Raw genomic sequence first — 14,058 nt, 5'->3', positions numbered from 1 at the left:
ACGTTGGTAACCAGTTTACAATAGCAATAAGGCTCCTCATGGTTTGTGGTACATGGCCAATATACCACGGCTATGGGCCGCGTTGCGTCGTGCCCAAGAACAGCTATTAGCCGTGGTATATTGGCCATATACCACACCCCCTCGGGCCTTATTGCTTAATTATATTGCAATATTATTTTCGACAATATTATATTGATAACTTTGACTCCAAGTATTGATTTGTAAAAAAAAATAAAAATAAAAAAAGGTAGGTAGCGCTAGTTTTCTGTACCTGCGCCAAAACTCCTGTGCTTTCATCCTATAGCTCTCCATATTCTTTTAAATAGTGAGTAGTGCTGAGCGATTAACGGAAATGTCTGTTATTTTTGGGGGTTTTAAACAACTAATTGACCGACATGGGTGAAATATTTGAATTCCATTTTGTTTCTTTCTGTGAGCTTGATGTGCTGTTTCTGTAGAGATAAATCAGATGATGCCTGAACTGTGCGATGTAGTAGGGAGTTGTAGTTTCCAACAGCCCAATATTCAATATAGTTTAGCGCAGAAAACGTGGTAATTAACTACAATGACCATAATTCATTTCGCGCTCCGCTTAAACTTGTCAGGTCTGTACGGAGCAGACGCTCGAACTAAGAGAAGAGAATCGCAATACATGTAGAATCGTGAGAATCGCAATACATGTCGAATCGGCACCTAAGAATCGTGATACCATTGTATCGCGATGTCCCTGGCATTTCCCAGCCCTAATATGTATGGACGGGAGTGACCACATGACCTGACCAGAAACTCCAAGCCCTAATTATGTCCCATTGGTTTCCACTGTCTGATCTCCACCTCCCCTGTTCCATATTCTCTCCCCTCCAGTGGATGATGAGTTTGAGAGGGTTTCCAGCCAGCTCCTGAAGAGAACGCAGGCTATGCTGGATAAATACAGACACCTGCTTTTTGAGGAATCAACGGTAAGTTATTACCTTATTATCAATGGTAAGTTATTTAAGTTATCTGTCTCCTGCTACAGCCCTCCCTCACTAGGGTTCCTTCTCCAGGTGATTTATCTGTTCTGTCTGTTCAGTGTCTACTCTTTCTCCCTCACTAGGATTGTCTTGCTAACTTATGTGTTATGGTTGATTGATTGACTAGCTGGCTGTGTTGCTGTTGGGTTTCACAGCGCCTTGGCCCGTCAGCTGAGATGGTAATGATGGACAGGATGTTTATTCAAGAAGAGAAGATCTCTCTGGGACAGGACCGCATCCTCGCCAGAGACAGACCTGGTAACAAATCTATATCTAATATACATACAGTGAATTCGTAAAGTTTTCAGACCCCTTGACTTTTTCCACATTTTGTTACGTTACAGCCTTATTCTAAAATGGAATCATAACTTTTCCCCCCATCAATCTACACACACTACCCCATAATGACAAAGCAAAAACAGTTTTTTTTTTTGAAATGTTTACTAATGTATAAAATCAAGGTAAATATCACATTTACATAAGTATTCAGACCCTTTACCTCAGTACTTTGTTGAAGCACCTTTGGCAGCGATTACAGCCTCAATTCTTCTTTAGTATGATGCTACAAGCTTGGCATTTGGGAGTTTGTCTCATTCTTCTCTGCAGATCCTGTCAAGCTTTGTCAGGTTAGATGTTGATCGTCTCTGCACAGCTATGTTCAGGTGTCTCGAAAGATGTTCAATTGGGTTCTATGCCTATATCTAATACGCATGCCTATATCTAATATACATATCTAATATACATATCTAATACGCATGCCTATATCTAATATACATATCTAATATACATATCTAATATACATGCCTATATCTAATATACATATCTAATATGCATATCTAATATACATGCCTATATCTAATATACATGCCTATATCTAATATGCATATCTAATATACATGCCTATATCTAATATACATATCTAATATACATATCTAATATACATGCCTATATCTAATATACATATCTAATATGCATATCTAATATACATGCCTATATCTAATATACATGCCTATATCTAATATGCATATCTAATATACATGCCTATATCTAATATGCATGCATATCTAATATACATATCTAATATGCATATCTAATATACATATCTAATATACATACCTATATCTAATATGCATGCATATCTAATATACATATCTAATATACATGCCTATATCTAATATACATATCTAATATACATATCTAATATACATGCCTATATCTAATATACATATCTAATATACATGCCTATATCTAATATACATATCTAATATACATGCCTATATCTAATATACATATCTAATATGCATGCATATCTAATATGCATATCTAATATGCATATCTAATATACATATCTAATATACATGCCTATATCTAATATACATATCTAATATACATATCTAATATGCATATCTAATATACATGCCTATATCTAATATACATATCTAATATGCATATCTAATATGCATATCTAATACGCATGCCTATATCTAATATACATGCCTATATGTAATATACATGCCTATATGTAATATACATATCTAATATACATGCCTATATCTAATATACATATCTAATATACATGCCTATATCTAATATACATATCTAATATACATATCTAATATACATGCCTATATGTAATATACATATCTAATATACATGCCTATATCTAATATACATATCTAATATACATATCTAATATACATGCCTATATGTAATATACATTTCTTATATATATATCTGCGGCCCGCTAATCGTTAGCTGTCTTGAGCATATCGCTATCTGAACAGGTCTATCGAACAATCTTCCTGGGCCACTATTTTGACAATTGGATTGGTCACCTCTACCACACGGAACCCCACTAATCTACTGATGGAAACGCACGGGGTGGCTATAACAGACCATCTTCTGCTAGCTTGCTACCCATGGCTCGGCTAGCTGTCTGAATCGCCGTGACCCCAACCAACCTCTACTCACTGGACCCTTATGATCACTCGTCTAAGCATGCCTCTCCTTAATGTCAATATGCCTTGTCCATTGCTGTTCTGGTTAGTGTTTATTGGCTTATTTCACTGTAGAGCCTCTAGCCCTGCTCATTATACCTTATCCAACCTTTCAGTTCCACCACCCACACATGCGATGACATCACCTTGTTTCAATGATGTTTCTAGAGACTATCTCTCTCATCATCACTCAATACCTAGGTTTACCTCCACAGTATTCACATCCTACCATACCTTTGTCTGTACATTATTCCTTGAAGCTATTTTATCTCCCCCAGAAACCTCCTTTTACTCTCTGTTCTAGACGTTCTAGACGACCAATTCTCATAGCTTTTAGCCGTACCCTTATCCTACTCCTCCTCTGTTCCTCTGGTGATGTAGAGGTGAATCCAGGCCCTGCAGTGCCTAGCTCCACTCCTATTCCCCAGGCGCTCTCTTTTGATGACGTCTGTAACCGTAAAAGCCTTGGTTTCATGCATGTTAACATTAGAAGCCTCCTCCCTAAGTTTGTTTTATTCACTGCTTTAGCACACTCTGCCAACCCGGATGTCTTAGCCGTATCTGAATGCTGGTTTAGGAAAACCACCAAAACCCCTGAAATCTCCATCGCTAACTATAACATTTTCAGACAAGATAGAACAGTCAAAGGGGGCGATGTTGCAATCTACTGCAGAGATAGCCTGCAGAGTTCTGTCCTACTATCCAGGTCTGTACCCAAACAATTTGAACTTCTACTTTTAAAAATCCACCTCTCTAAAAACAAGTCTCTCACCGTTGCCGCCTGCTATAGACCACCCTCTGCCCCCAGCTGTGCTCTGGACACCATATGTGAACTGATTGCCCCCCATCTATCTTCAGAGCTCGTGCTGCTAGGTGACCTAAACTGTGACATGCTTAACACCCCGGCCATCCTACAATCTAAGCTTGATGCCCTCAATCTCACACAAATGATCAATGAACCTACCAGGTACAACCCCAAAGCCATAAACACGGGCACCCTCATAGATATCATCCTAACCAACTTGCTCTCTAAATTCACCTCTGCTGTTTTCAACCAAGATCTCAGCGATCACTGCCTCATTGCCTGCATCCGTAACGGGTCAGCGGTCAAACGACCTCCACTCATCACTATCAAACGCTCCCTGAAACACTTCAGCGAGCAGACCTTTCTAATCGACCTGGCCCGGGTATCCTGGAAGGATATTGACCTCATCCCGTCAGTAGAGGATGTCTGGTTATTCTTTAAAAATGCCTTCCTCACCATCTTAAATAAGCATGCCCCATTCAAGAAATGTAGAACCAGGAACAGATACAGCCCTTGGTTCTCTCCTGACCTGACTGCCCTTAACTTCTTATGGCTGCAATCGGGATGATATGACAACAGCCAGAGAGAGTGCAGGGCACCAAATTCAAACAACAGAAATCTCATAATTAAAATTCCTCAGACGTATATACATGTGTCATATATCATTTTAAAAGTAATCTTGTTGTTAATCCCATCAGTGTCCGATTTCAAATATGCTTTTCAGCGAAAGCACTACAAACGATTGTTAGGTCACACCAAACCACAATAAGCACAGCCATTTTTCCAGCGAAAGATAGCTTTCACAAAAAGCAGAAATAGAGATAAAATTAATCACTAACCTTTGATTATCTTCATCAGATGACACTCATAGGACTTCATGTTATACAATACATGCATGTTTTGTTTGATAAAGTTCATATTTATAACAAAAAATCTGAGTTTACATTGGCGCGTTACATTCACTAGTTCCAAAAACATCAAGTGATTTTGCATAGCCACATCGTTTCAACAGAAATACTCATCATAAATGTAGATGATAATACAAGTTATACACATGGAATTATAGATATACCTCTCCTTAATGCAACCGCTGTGTCTTTATGGAAAAAACAAACCATGCAATAATCTGAGACGGCGCTCAGAACAATAGCAAAATTAGCCGCCATGTTGGAGTCAACAGAAATACGAAATTACATCATAAATATTCCCTTACCTTTGATTATCTTCGTCAGAATGCAGTGCCAGGAATCCTAGTTCCACAATAAATTGTTGTTTTGTTCGATAATGTCCATTACTTATGTCCAATTAGCTAATTTTGCTAGCATGTGTAGTACACGTGTCCAAACGCTCGCGCAGATGCAGGCAAACGTCGGACGAAAACTTCAAAAGGTTATATTACAAGTCGAATAAACTGGTCAAACTTAGTAGAGAATCAATCTTCAGGATGTTGTTATCATATATATCCTACCGGAGCATTCTTTTCAGTCTCTATAAGTAATGGAACGCATGGCGATATCATGAGGAAAGTGCGTGACCAAGCACAGGCACTCTGCCAGACCACTGACTCAAACACCTCCCATCCGGTCCCACAACACAGCATAAGCTTCATTCCACGTTCTACTGACTGTTGACATCTAGTGGAAGGCGTAGGAAGTGCAAACAGATCCATATATTACAGGGAATTGAATAGGCGATGACTTTAACATCGACCACTCTCAGAATTCTCACTTCCTGTTTGGATTTTTTCTCAGCTTTTTGCCTGCCATATGAGTTCTGTTATACTCACAGACATAATTCAAACAGTTTTAGAAACTTCAGAGTGTTTTCTATCCAATACTAATAATAATATGCATATATTAGTAACTGGGACTGAGGAGCAGGCCGTTTACTCTGTGCACCTTTCATCCAAGCTACTCAATACTGCCCCTGCAGCCATAAGAAGTTAACCAACACAAAAACATCCTGTGGCATTCTGCATTAGCATCGAACAGCCCCCGTGAAATGCAACTTTTCAGGGAAGTTAGAAACCAATATACACAGGCAGTTAGAAAAGCCAAGGCTAGCTTTTTCAAGCAGAAATTTGCTTCCTGCAATACAAACTCAAAAAAGTTCTGGGACATTGTAAAGTCCATGGAGAATAAGAGCACCTCCTCCCAGCTGCCCACTGCACTGAGGATAGGAAACTCTGTCACCACCGATAAATCCACTATAATTGAGAATTTCAATTAGCATTTTTCTACGGCTTTCCACCTGGCTACCCCTACCCCGGTCAACAGCACTACACCCCCCACAGCAACTTGCCCAAGCCTTCCACATTTCTCCTTCTCCCAAATCCAGTCAGCTGATGTTCTGAAAGAGCTGCAAAATCTGGACGCCCACATATCAGCTGGGCTAGCCAATCTGGACCCTTTCTTTCTAAAATGATCTGCCAAAATTGTTGCAACCCCTATTACTAGCCTGTTCAACCTCTCTTTCGTGTCATCTAAAATTCCCAAAGATTGGAAAGCAGCTGCGGTCATCCTCAAAGGGGGGGGGACACTATTGACCCAAACTGTTACAGACCTATATCTATCCTACCCCGCCTTTCTAAGGTCTTCGAAAGCCAAGTTAACAAACAGATCACCGACCATTTCGAATCCCACCGTACCTTCTCCGCTATGCAATCTGGTTTCAGAGCTGGTCATGGGTGCACCTCAGACACGCTCAAGATCCTAAATTATATCTTAACCGCCATCGATAAGAAACAATACTGTGCAGCCGTATTCACTGACCTGGCCAAGGCTTTCGACTCTGTCAATCATCAAATCCTCATCGGCAGACTCAACAGCCTTGGTTTCTCAAATGACTGCCTCGCCTGGTTCACCAACTACTTCTCCGACAGAGTTCAGTGTGTCAAATCTGAGGGCCTGTTGTCCGGGCCTCTGGCAGTCTCTATGGGGGTGCCACAGGGTTCAATTCTTGGGCCGACTCTTCTCTGTATACATCAATGATGTCGCTCTTGCTGCTGGTCAGTCTCTGATCCACCTCTACGCAGACGTCACCATTCTGTATACTTCTGGCCCTTCTTTGGACACTGTGTTAACAACCCTCCAGACGAGCTTCAATGCCATACAACTCTTCTTCCGTGGCCTCCAATTGCTCTTAAATACAAGTAAAACTAAATGCATGCTCTTCAACCGATCGCTACCTGCCCGCCCGTCCGGCATCACTACTCTGGACGGTTCTGACTTAAAATATGTGGACAACTACAAATACCTAGGTGTCTGGTTAGACTGTAAAATCTAGAATTGGCTTCCTATTTCGCAACAAAGCATCCTTCACCCATGCTGCCAAACATACCCTCGTAAAACTGACCATCTTACCGATCCTCGACTTCGGCGATGTCATTTACAAAATAGCCTCCAACACCCTACTCAACAAATTGGATGCAGTCCATCACAGTGCCATCCGTTTTGTCACCAAAGCCACATATACTACCCACCACTGCAACCTGTACGCTCTCGTTGGCTGGCCCTCGCTTCATACTCGTCGTCAAACCCACTGGCTCCAGGTCATCTACAAGACCCTGCGAGGTAAAGTCCCGCCTTATCTCTGCTCGCTGGTCACCATAGCAGCACCCACCCGTAGCACGCATTCCAGCAGGTATATCTCACTTGTCATCCCCAAAGCCAATTCCTCCTTTGGCCGCCTCTCCTTCCACTTTCCTTCCATTTCTCTGCTGCCATTGACTGGAACGAACTACAAAAATCTCTGAAACTGAAACTATATCTAATATACATGCCTATATCTAATATACATGCCTATATCTAATATACATGCCTATATCTAATATACATGCCTATATCTAATATACATGCCTATATCTAATATACGTGCCTATATCTAATATACGTGCCTATATCTAATATACGTGCCTATATCTAATATACGTGCCTATATCTAATATACGTGCCTATATCTAATATACGTGCCTATATCTAATATACATGCCTATATCTAATATACATGCCTATATCTAATAAACATTCCTATATCTGATATATATTTAACATACATACCTATATCTAATATACATGCCTATGCCTATACATACCTACATTGGCCCTGGCCACATCTGCAGTCCTCATGCCTCCTTGCAGCATGCCTAAGGCACGTTCACGCAGATGAGCAGGGACCCTGGGCATCTTTCTTTTGGTGTTTTTCAGAGTCAGTAGAAAGGCCTCTTTAGTGTCCTAAGTTTTCATAACTGTGACCTTAATTGCCTACCGTCTGTAAGCTGTCAGTCTTAACGACCGTTCCACAGGTGCATGTTCATTGATTCTTTATGGTTCATTGAACAAGCATGGGAACAGTGTTTAAACCTTTTACAATGAAGATCTGTGAAGTTATTTAGATTTTTACGAATTATCTTTGAAAGACAGGGTCCAGAAAAAGGGACGTTTCTTTTTTTGCTGAGTTTATATTAGATATACATATGTATATTAGAAATATGTATATTAGATATAGATATTAGATAAATATGTATATTAGATATAGATATTAGATATATATATTAGATAAATATGTATATTAGATATAGATATTAGATACATATGTATAATAGATATAGATATTAGATACATATGTATATTAGATATAGATATTAGATAAATATGTATATTAGATATATGTATATTAGATATAGATATTAGATAAATATGTATATTAGATATATGTATATTAGATATAGATATTAGATAAATATGTATATTAGATATAGGTATGTACAGTTGAAGTCGAAAGTTTACATACACCTTAGACAAATACATTTAAACTCAGTTTTTCACAATTTCTGACATTTAATTCTAGTAAAAATTCCCTGCCTTAAGTCAGTTAGAACTACCACTTTATTTGAAGAATGTGAAATGTCAGAATAATAGTAGAGTGATTTATTTCAGCTTTTATTTCTTTCATCACATTCCCAGAGGGTCAGACGTTTAGATGCCTATACCCATACAAGAGTGTGCCAAGCTGTCATCAAGGCAAAGGGTGGCTGTTGAAGAATCTACAATATAACATTTATTTACATTTGTTTAACACCTTTTTTGGTTACTACATGATTCCATATGTGGTATTTCATAGTTTTGATGTCTTCATTATTATTCTACAATGTAGAAAATAGTACAAATATAGAAAAACCCTGGAATGAGTAGGTGTCCAAACTTTTGAATGGTCAAACTGGCCCTCCTGTGTACAGCCGAGAAGCACATAGCCAGATTAGTTTTGACAGAAATGTGGACTATGTGTAATAGCTTTACCTTTGGTCTGGTCTATCATCTCTAATTCATCTGATAACTTCCATCTCTCTCTCTCCAGAGGAGTATGTGGCCAACTCAAGGATGATGGAGATTGAGAGTGGAGCTGCCAACATGGCCCAGTCCAAGCCTCAGCTCCAGTCCCAGCCCCAGCCTCAGCCCCATCCTGAGCCTCAGCTCCGGTCCCAGCTCCATCCTCAGCCCCTGTCCCAGCCTCGTCCTCAGCCCCTGTCCCAGCCCCATCCTCAGCCCCGGTCCCAGCCCCATCCTCAGCCCCTGTCCCAGCCTCGTCCTCAGCCCCTGTCCCAGCCCCATCCTCAGCCCCGGTCCCAGCCCCATCCTGAGCCTCAGCCCCGGTCCCAGCCCCATCCTGAGCCTCAGCCCCTGTCCCAGCCCCATCCCCAGCTCCAGTCGGAGCCCCATCCTGAGCCCCTGTCCCAGCCCCGTCCTCAGCCTCAGCCCAAGTGGTTTGAGCCCAGCACCGTAAGGAGTGGTGTTGCCCCTGCTCCAGCCCCAACACCGATTCCGGCCCACTTCCCCTCCACCAAGCTGGTGATAAAGCAGGGAGGAGCAGGGGCGTCTGTCTCCTGGTCCAGCTCCCCAGCTCCTGTGGCCAGGTCGGGGTCAGGGGTCAGACAGACAGCCGACACCCAGAGTCACAGCTCATCCTTCAGCCGCGCTCCTCCACCTCCCTCCCGTCACTCACCCCACCACCCTTTCTCCTCCTCTCGTCCAGCTGAGGATGGTGATACTCTCCCCCGGAGGACCAGTAAACCCCCCATGAAGACGTACGCCGCCCGCCCACGCATCGGCTTGAAGCTCAAGATCAAGCAGGAGGCGGGGTTTAGTAAGGTGGTGCATAACACCGCCCTCGACCCGGTCCACACACCATCCACACCCCACCCTAAGCCACAGCCACACCCTACCACCCAGCTCCACCCGGCGCCTACACTTCCTAGCACCCAGCTCCACCCGGCGCCTACACTCCCTACCACCCGGCCCCAACCGGCGCCGGCACTCCATAAAGCCCAAACAGCAGCACTAGCCACGCCACCTTCTATAACTGTCATTAGGACTCCTCCCACTAGCTGTAACACAGCCTCCTCAGCAACGGTCTTCATAGCAACCACAAAGGCGACCCCCAGCCCACAGATAGTCACAGCGCCCGCATCCTCCTTCACGGCTCAGATGAACGGAGCGTTAGAACATCACAATGTGGGTGGAGTCAAGCGTAACCCCGCCTCCACGGCCACTTCCCCTCAGACCACCTGCCGCCTGCCTCTACGGAAGACTTACCGGGAGAACATCAGCCCCCGCGTCCGACCGGGCGTACCGGGGGGAGGAGGAGACAGTGTCCCGTACCCCCGTCCCTCCCCCTCGCCCCCCAATTCTCCCCCCCCACCCTCCTCACCCTCTCCCTCAGAGGGGACAGTGATCGCCAGCTTGAAGCTGGAGAAGAGAGGAGGCAGCCCCAGGGAGGGGGGCTCCCACACAGAGCTCAGCCGGGAGGCCCTGAGGCTGGGGAACTCCTCCCCCTCCTCTCCTGGCCTAGTGCAGGGCATCACAAACACCCAGCAGCATCTCTCAGACAGAGAGGAGGAGGAGAGGGGGAGAGAAGGGGATCATTGGAACAGAGGGGCGGACATGGGGAGGTATAAGAGGGTGAGCAGTAAAAACCACCAGAGGTCAGGTGGCGGCGGGGGGGGTGATACGTTCAGAATGGACCAGCATGCCCCTGGGCCCCCTTCCTCGCCGCCAGACACTTTTTGTTACAGAGACTCATCACTTCCTGCAAAGCGCTGTAAGTCAGACTCTCCTGTCATGGACAACGCCTCCTTCTCCTCCGGTTCCCCGCCACACGATGAGTCTCTTAACGAGCACCTGCAGTGTGCCATCGACACCATCCTCAACTTGCAGGGCCAGGCCCAGGGTCCCACGCCGCGCGGGGCCAAAGGGGGCTCCGGCAGGCCACACCACCACCACAGCCAGCGACCCGCGGCCCCCCAGCCCTCCTCACACACATACAGACCCTCAGTCTCCTCTTCATCTTCGTCCTCTCTGGCCCATCACTCTCAGGTTGGAGGCAGAGGACTCGTGCCACAGACTCACAGCAGATAACACACACAACAGTTGGGACTGAAGAGAGAGGATTAACTCTCTCACTGCTCTGACAAGCTCGGTTGGCCTTGTTTGTCCATCTGAATGTTGTTTACTTTACAATGCTCACAGTCACTGGATGGATGGTGATGACTTTCTCTGTAAAAAGGTATGCTTTACTCTGTGGCAGTACCCTCTGCTCTCTCAACTACGCTCAATCATCAATTTGATTAATTTGTCTCCAGTTTTTTTGTATTATTGAAGGTTTTCCTTTTTCATTCCCGCTGTATTCCATTCTTTAGTCATCATGTTATAGCTGCTGCCCGCCTGTCTGTATAACCAATAAGACCTGGGTCGTGTTCAGTAGGTATAAAACAGGAGAAAACTACAGGAACTTGTCCAATAATAAGAGATTTGTTTTTCTGTGACTAAATGTTTTGCTACGGTTTGCTCTACTGAACATAATCAAGGCAAGACTGCATAGAGCTCCCTAAAGCCTCTCTTCAGTAGGTAAACCACAGAGGAGAGGCTTGTGTTAGCTATCTCATCATCATTACAGCTCTACGTCTCTTTTTCCATATTCTGACTTCTATCATCACCACAAATACACCTTCTGGTCCCAGCTGTTCAGTTCTTCTCAGCTAGATGGTTAGGTTGTGTTTCTTTCAAATACATGTTGTAGTATGGTTAAATGTTGAGGTGGTTGACTGACTGGTGGCTGACTTTCTGGTTGACTGTTGAGGCTGCCGCTCTCTTACTGTAATGACGATGAGCTGTCAATGAAACATGTACGTATGAAATCACCTTTACATGTTAAAACATGTCCTCTGGTTGTCCTGACCATGGCTGACGTTCAGTAGGCTAGGATGCATTTCAGTTAACATGGCCACATTTATCAAATCTCTTATTCTCTCCTTCGCCCCTCTCACTGTTCATCCCACCATCCTTATCTTCAAAGCCTGTTGGACAATTCAAACCCAAGAGCAACAGCAACATGGACAAACCAACAATAATGTACAAAAAAAAGAGAATTTGAAGTATAGTATTAGATTAATTTTGTATTGTATTTATTGTGTATAATGACACTTTTAAATAAATAAATAAAACTGTAAATTAAATCTTTATTGAAAGAGTTGATGCTTATAATCCTTTTAGGTGGGTCTAATCCTGGCTGCTGATTGGTTCAAACCGTGTTCCAGCCGGTATCTATATGGCTATGACATTGAAATGCCTGTTTACTGTTCCGTCTCCCTGCACATTGTGTGCAGTCTATGGTGTCATTTCCTGTTTACTGTTCCATCTCCCTGCACATTGTGTGCAGTCTATGGTGTCATTTCCTGTTTACTGTTCCGTCTCCCTGCACATTGTGTGCAGTCTATGGTGTCATTTCCTGTTTACTGTTCCATCTCCCTGCACATTGTGTGCAGTCTATGGTGTCATTTCCTGTTTACTGTTCCGTCTCCCTGCACGTTGTGTGCAGTCTATGGTGTCATTTCCTGTTTACTGTTCCGTCTCCCTGCACATTGTGTGCAGTCTATGGTGTCATTTCCTGTTTACTGTTCCATCTCCCTGCACGTTGTGTGCAGTCTATGGTGTCATTTCCTGTTTACTGTTCCGTCTCCCTGCACGTTGTGTGCAGTCTATGGTGTCATTTCCTGTTTACTGTTCCGTCTCCCTGCACGTTGTGTGCAGTCTATGGTGTCATTTCCTGTTTACTGTTCCGTCTCCCTGCACGTTGTGTGCAGTCTATGGTGTCATTTCCTGTTTACTGTTCCGTCTCCCTGCACGTTGTGTGCAGTCTATGGTGTCATTTCCTGTTTACTGTTCCGTCTCCCTGCACGTTGTGTGCAGTCTATGGTGTCATTTCCTGTTTACTGTTCCGTCTCCCTGCACGTTGTGTGCAGTCTATGGTGTCATTTCCTGTTTACTGTTCCATCTCCCTGCACATTGTGTGCAGTCTATGGTGTCATTTCCTGTTTACTGTTCCATCTCCCTGCACGTTGTGTGCAGTCTATGGTGTCATTTCCTGTTTACTGTTCCGTCTCCCTGCACATTGTGTGCAGTCTATGGTGTCATTTCCTGTTTACTGTTCCGTCTCCCTGCACATTGTGTGCAGTCTATGGTGTCATTTCCTGTTTACTGTTCCGTCTCCCTGCACGTTGTGTGCAGTCTATGGTGTCATTTCCTGTTTACTGTTCCGTCTCCCTGCACGTTGTGTGCAGTCTATGGTGTCATTTCCTGTTTACTGTTCCGTCTCCCTGCACGTTGTGTGCAGTCTATGGTGTCATTTCCTGTTTACTGTTCCGTCTCCCTGCACATTGTGTGCAGTCTATGGTGTCATTTCCTGTTTACTGTTCCATCTCCCTGCACGTTGTGTGCAGTCTATGGTGTCATTTCCTGTTTACTGTTCCGTCTCCCTGCACGTTGTGTGCAGTCTATGGTGTCATTTCCTGTTTACTGTTCCGTCTCCCTGCACGTTGTGTGCAGTCTATGGTGTCATTTCCTGTTTACTGTTCCGTCTCCCTGCACGTTGTGTGCAGTCTATGGTGTCGTTTACTGTTCCGTCTCCCTGCACGTTGTGTGCAGTCTATGGTGTCATTTCCTGTTTACTGTTCCGTCTCCCTGCACGTTGTGTGCAGTCTATGGTGTCATTTCCTGTTTACTGTTCCGTCTCCCTGCACGTTGTGTGCAGTCTATGGTGTCATTTCCTGTTTACTGTTCCATCTCCCTGCACATTGTGTGCAGTCTATGGTGTCATTTCCTGTTTACTGTTCCGTCTCCCTGCACATTGTGTGCAGTCTATGGTGTCATTTCCTGTTTACTGTTCCATCTCCCTGCACATTGTGTGCAGT

The 14,058-nt window shown here is 43.8% G+C and overlaps 1 protein-coding gene across 1 annotated transcript in view; it reads left to right on the top strand.

The window, feature by feature from the left end:
• The window catches only part of LOC120018012 (BRD4-interacting chromatin-remodeling complex-associated protein-like), a 53,004-nt gene extending 40,674 nt beyond the window's left edge, over window positions 1–12,330 (top strand). Inside the window, exons 14-16 of the mRNA XM_038960965.1 lie at window positions 865–959; window positions 1,169–1,271; window positions 9,171–12,330. Of these exons, the coding sequence (XP_038816893.1) occupies window positions 865–959; window positions 1,169–1,271; window positions 9,171–11,227 (2,255 nt within the window). The 3' untranslated portion in view covers window positions 11,228–12,330. The remainder of the gene's footprint in view (window positions 1–864; window positions 960–1,168; window positions 1,272–9,170) is intronic.
• The last annotated feature ends 1,728 nt before the right edge of the window (window positions 12,331–14,058 follow it).

Source organism: Salvelinus namaycush, chromosome 23 (assembly GCF_016432855.1).
Source record: "Salvelinus namaycush isolate Seneca chromosome 23, SaNama_1.0, whole genome shotgun sequence".
NCBI classification, from domain to species: Eukaryota; Metazoa; Chordata; class Actinopteri; order Salmoniformes; family Salmonidae; genus Salvelinus; species Salvelinus namaycush.
The sequence above is the reverse complement of the archived record's forward strand: the minus strand, read 5'-3'. Positions and strand labels throughout refer to the sequence as shown.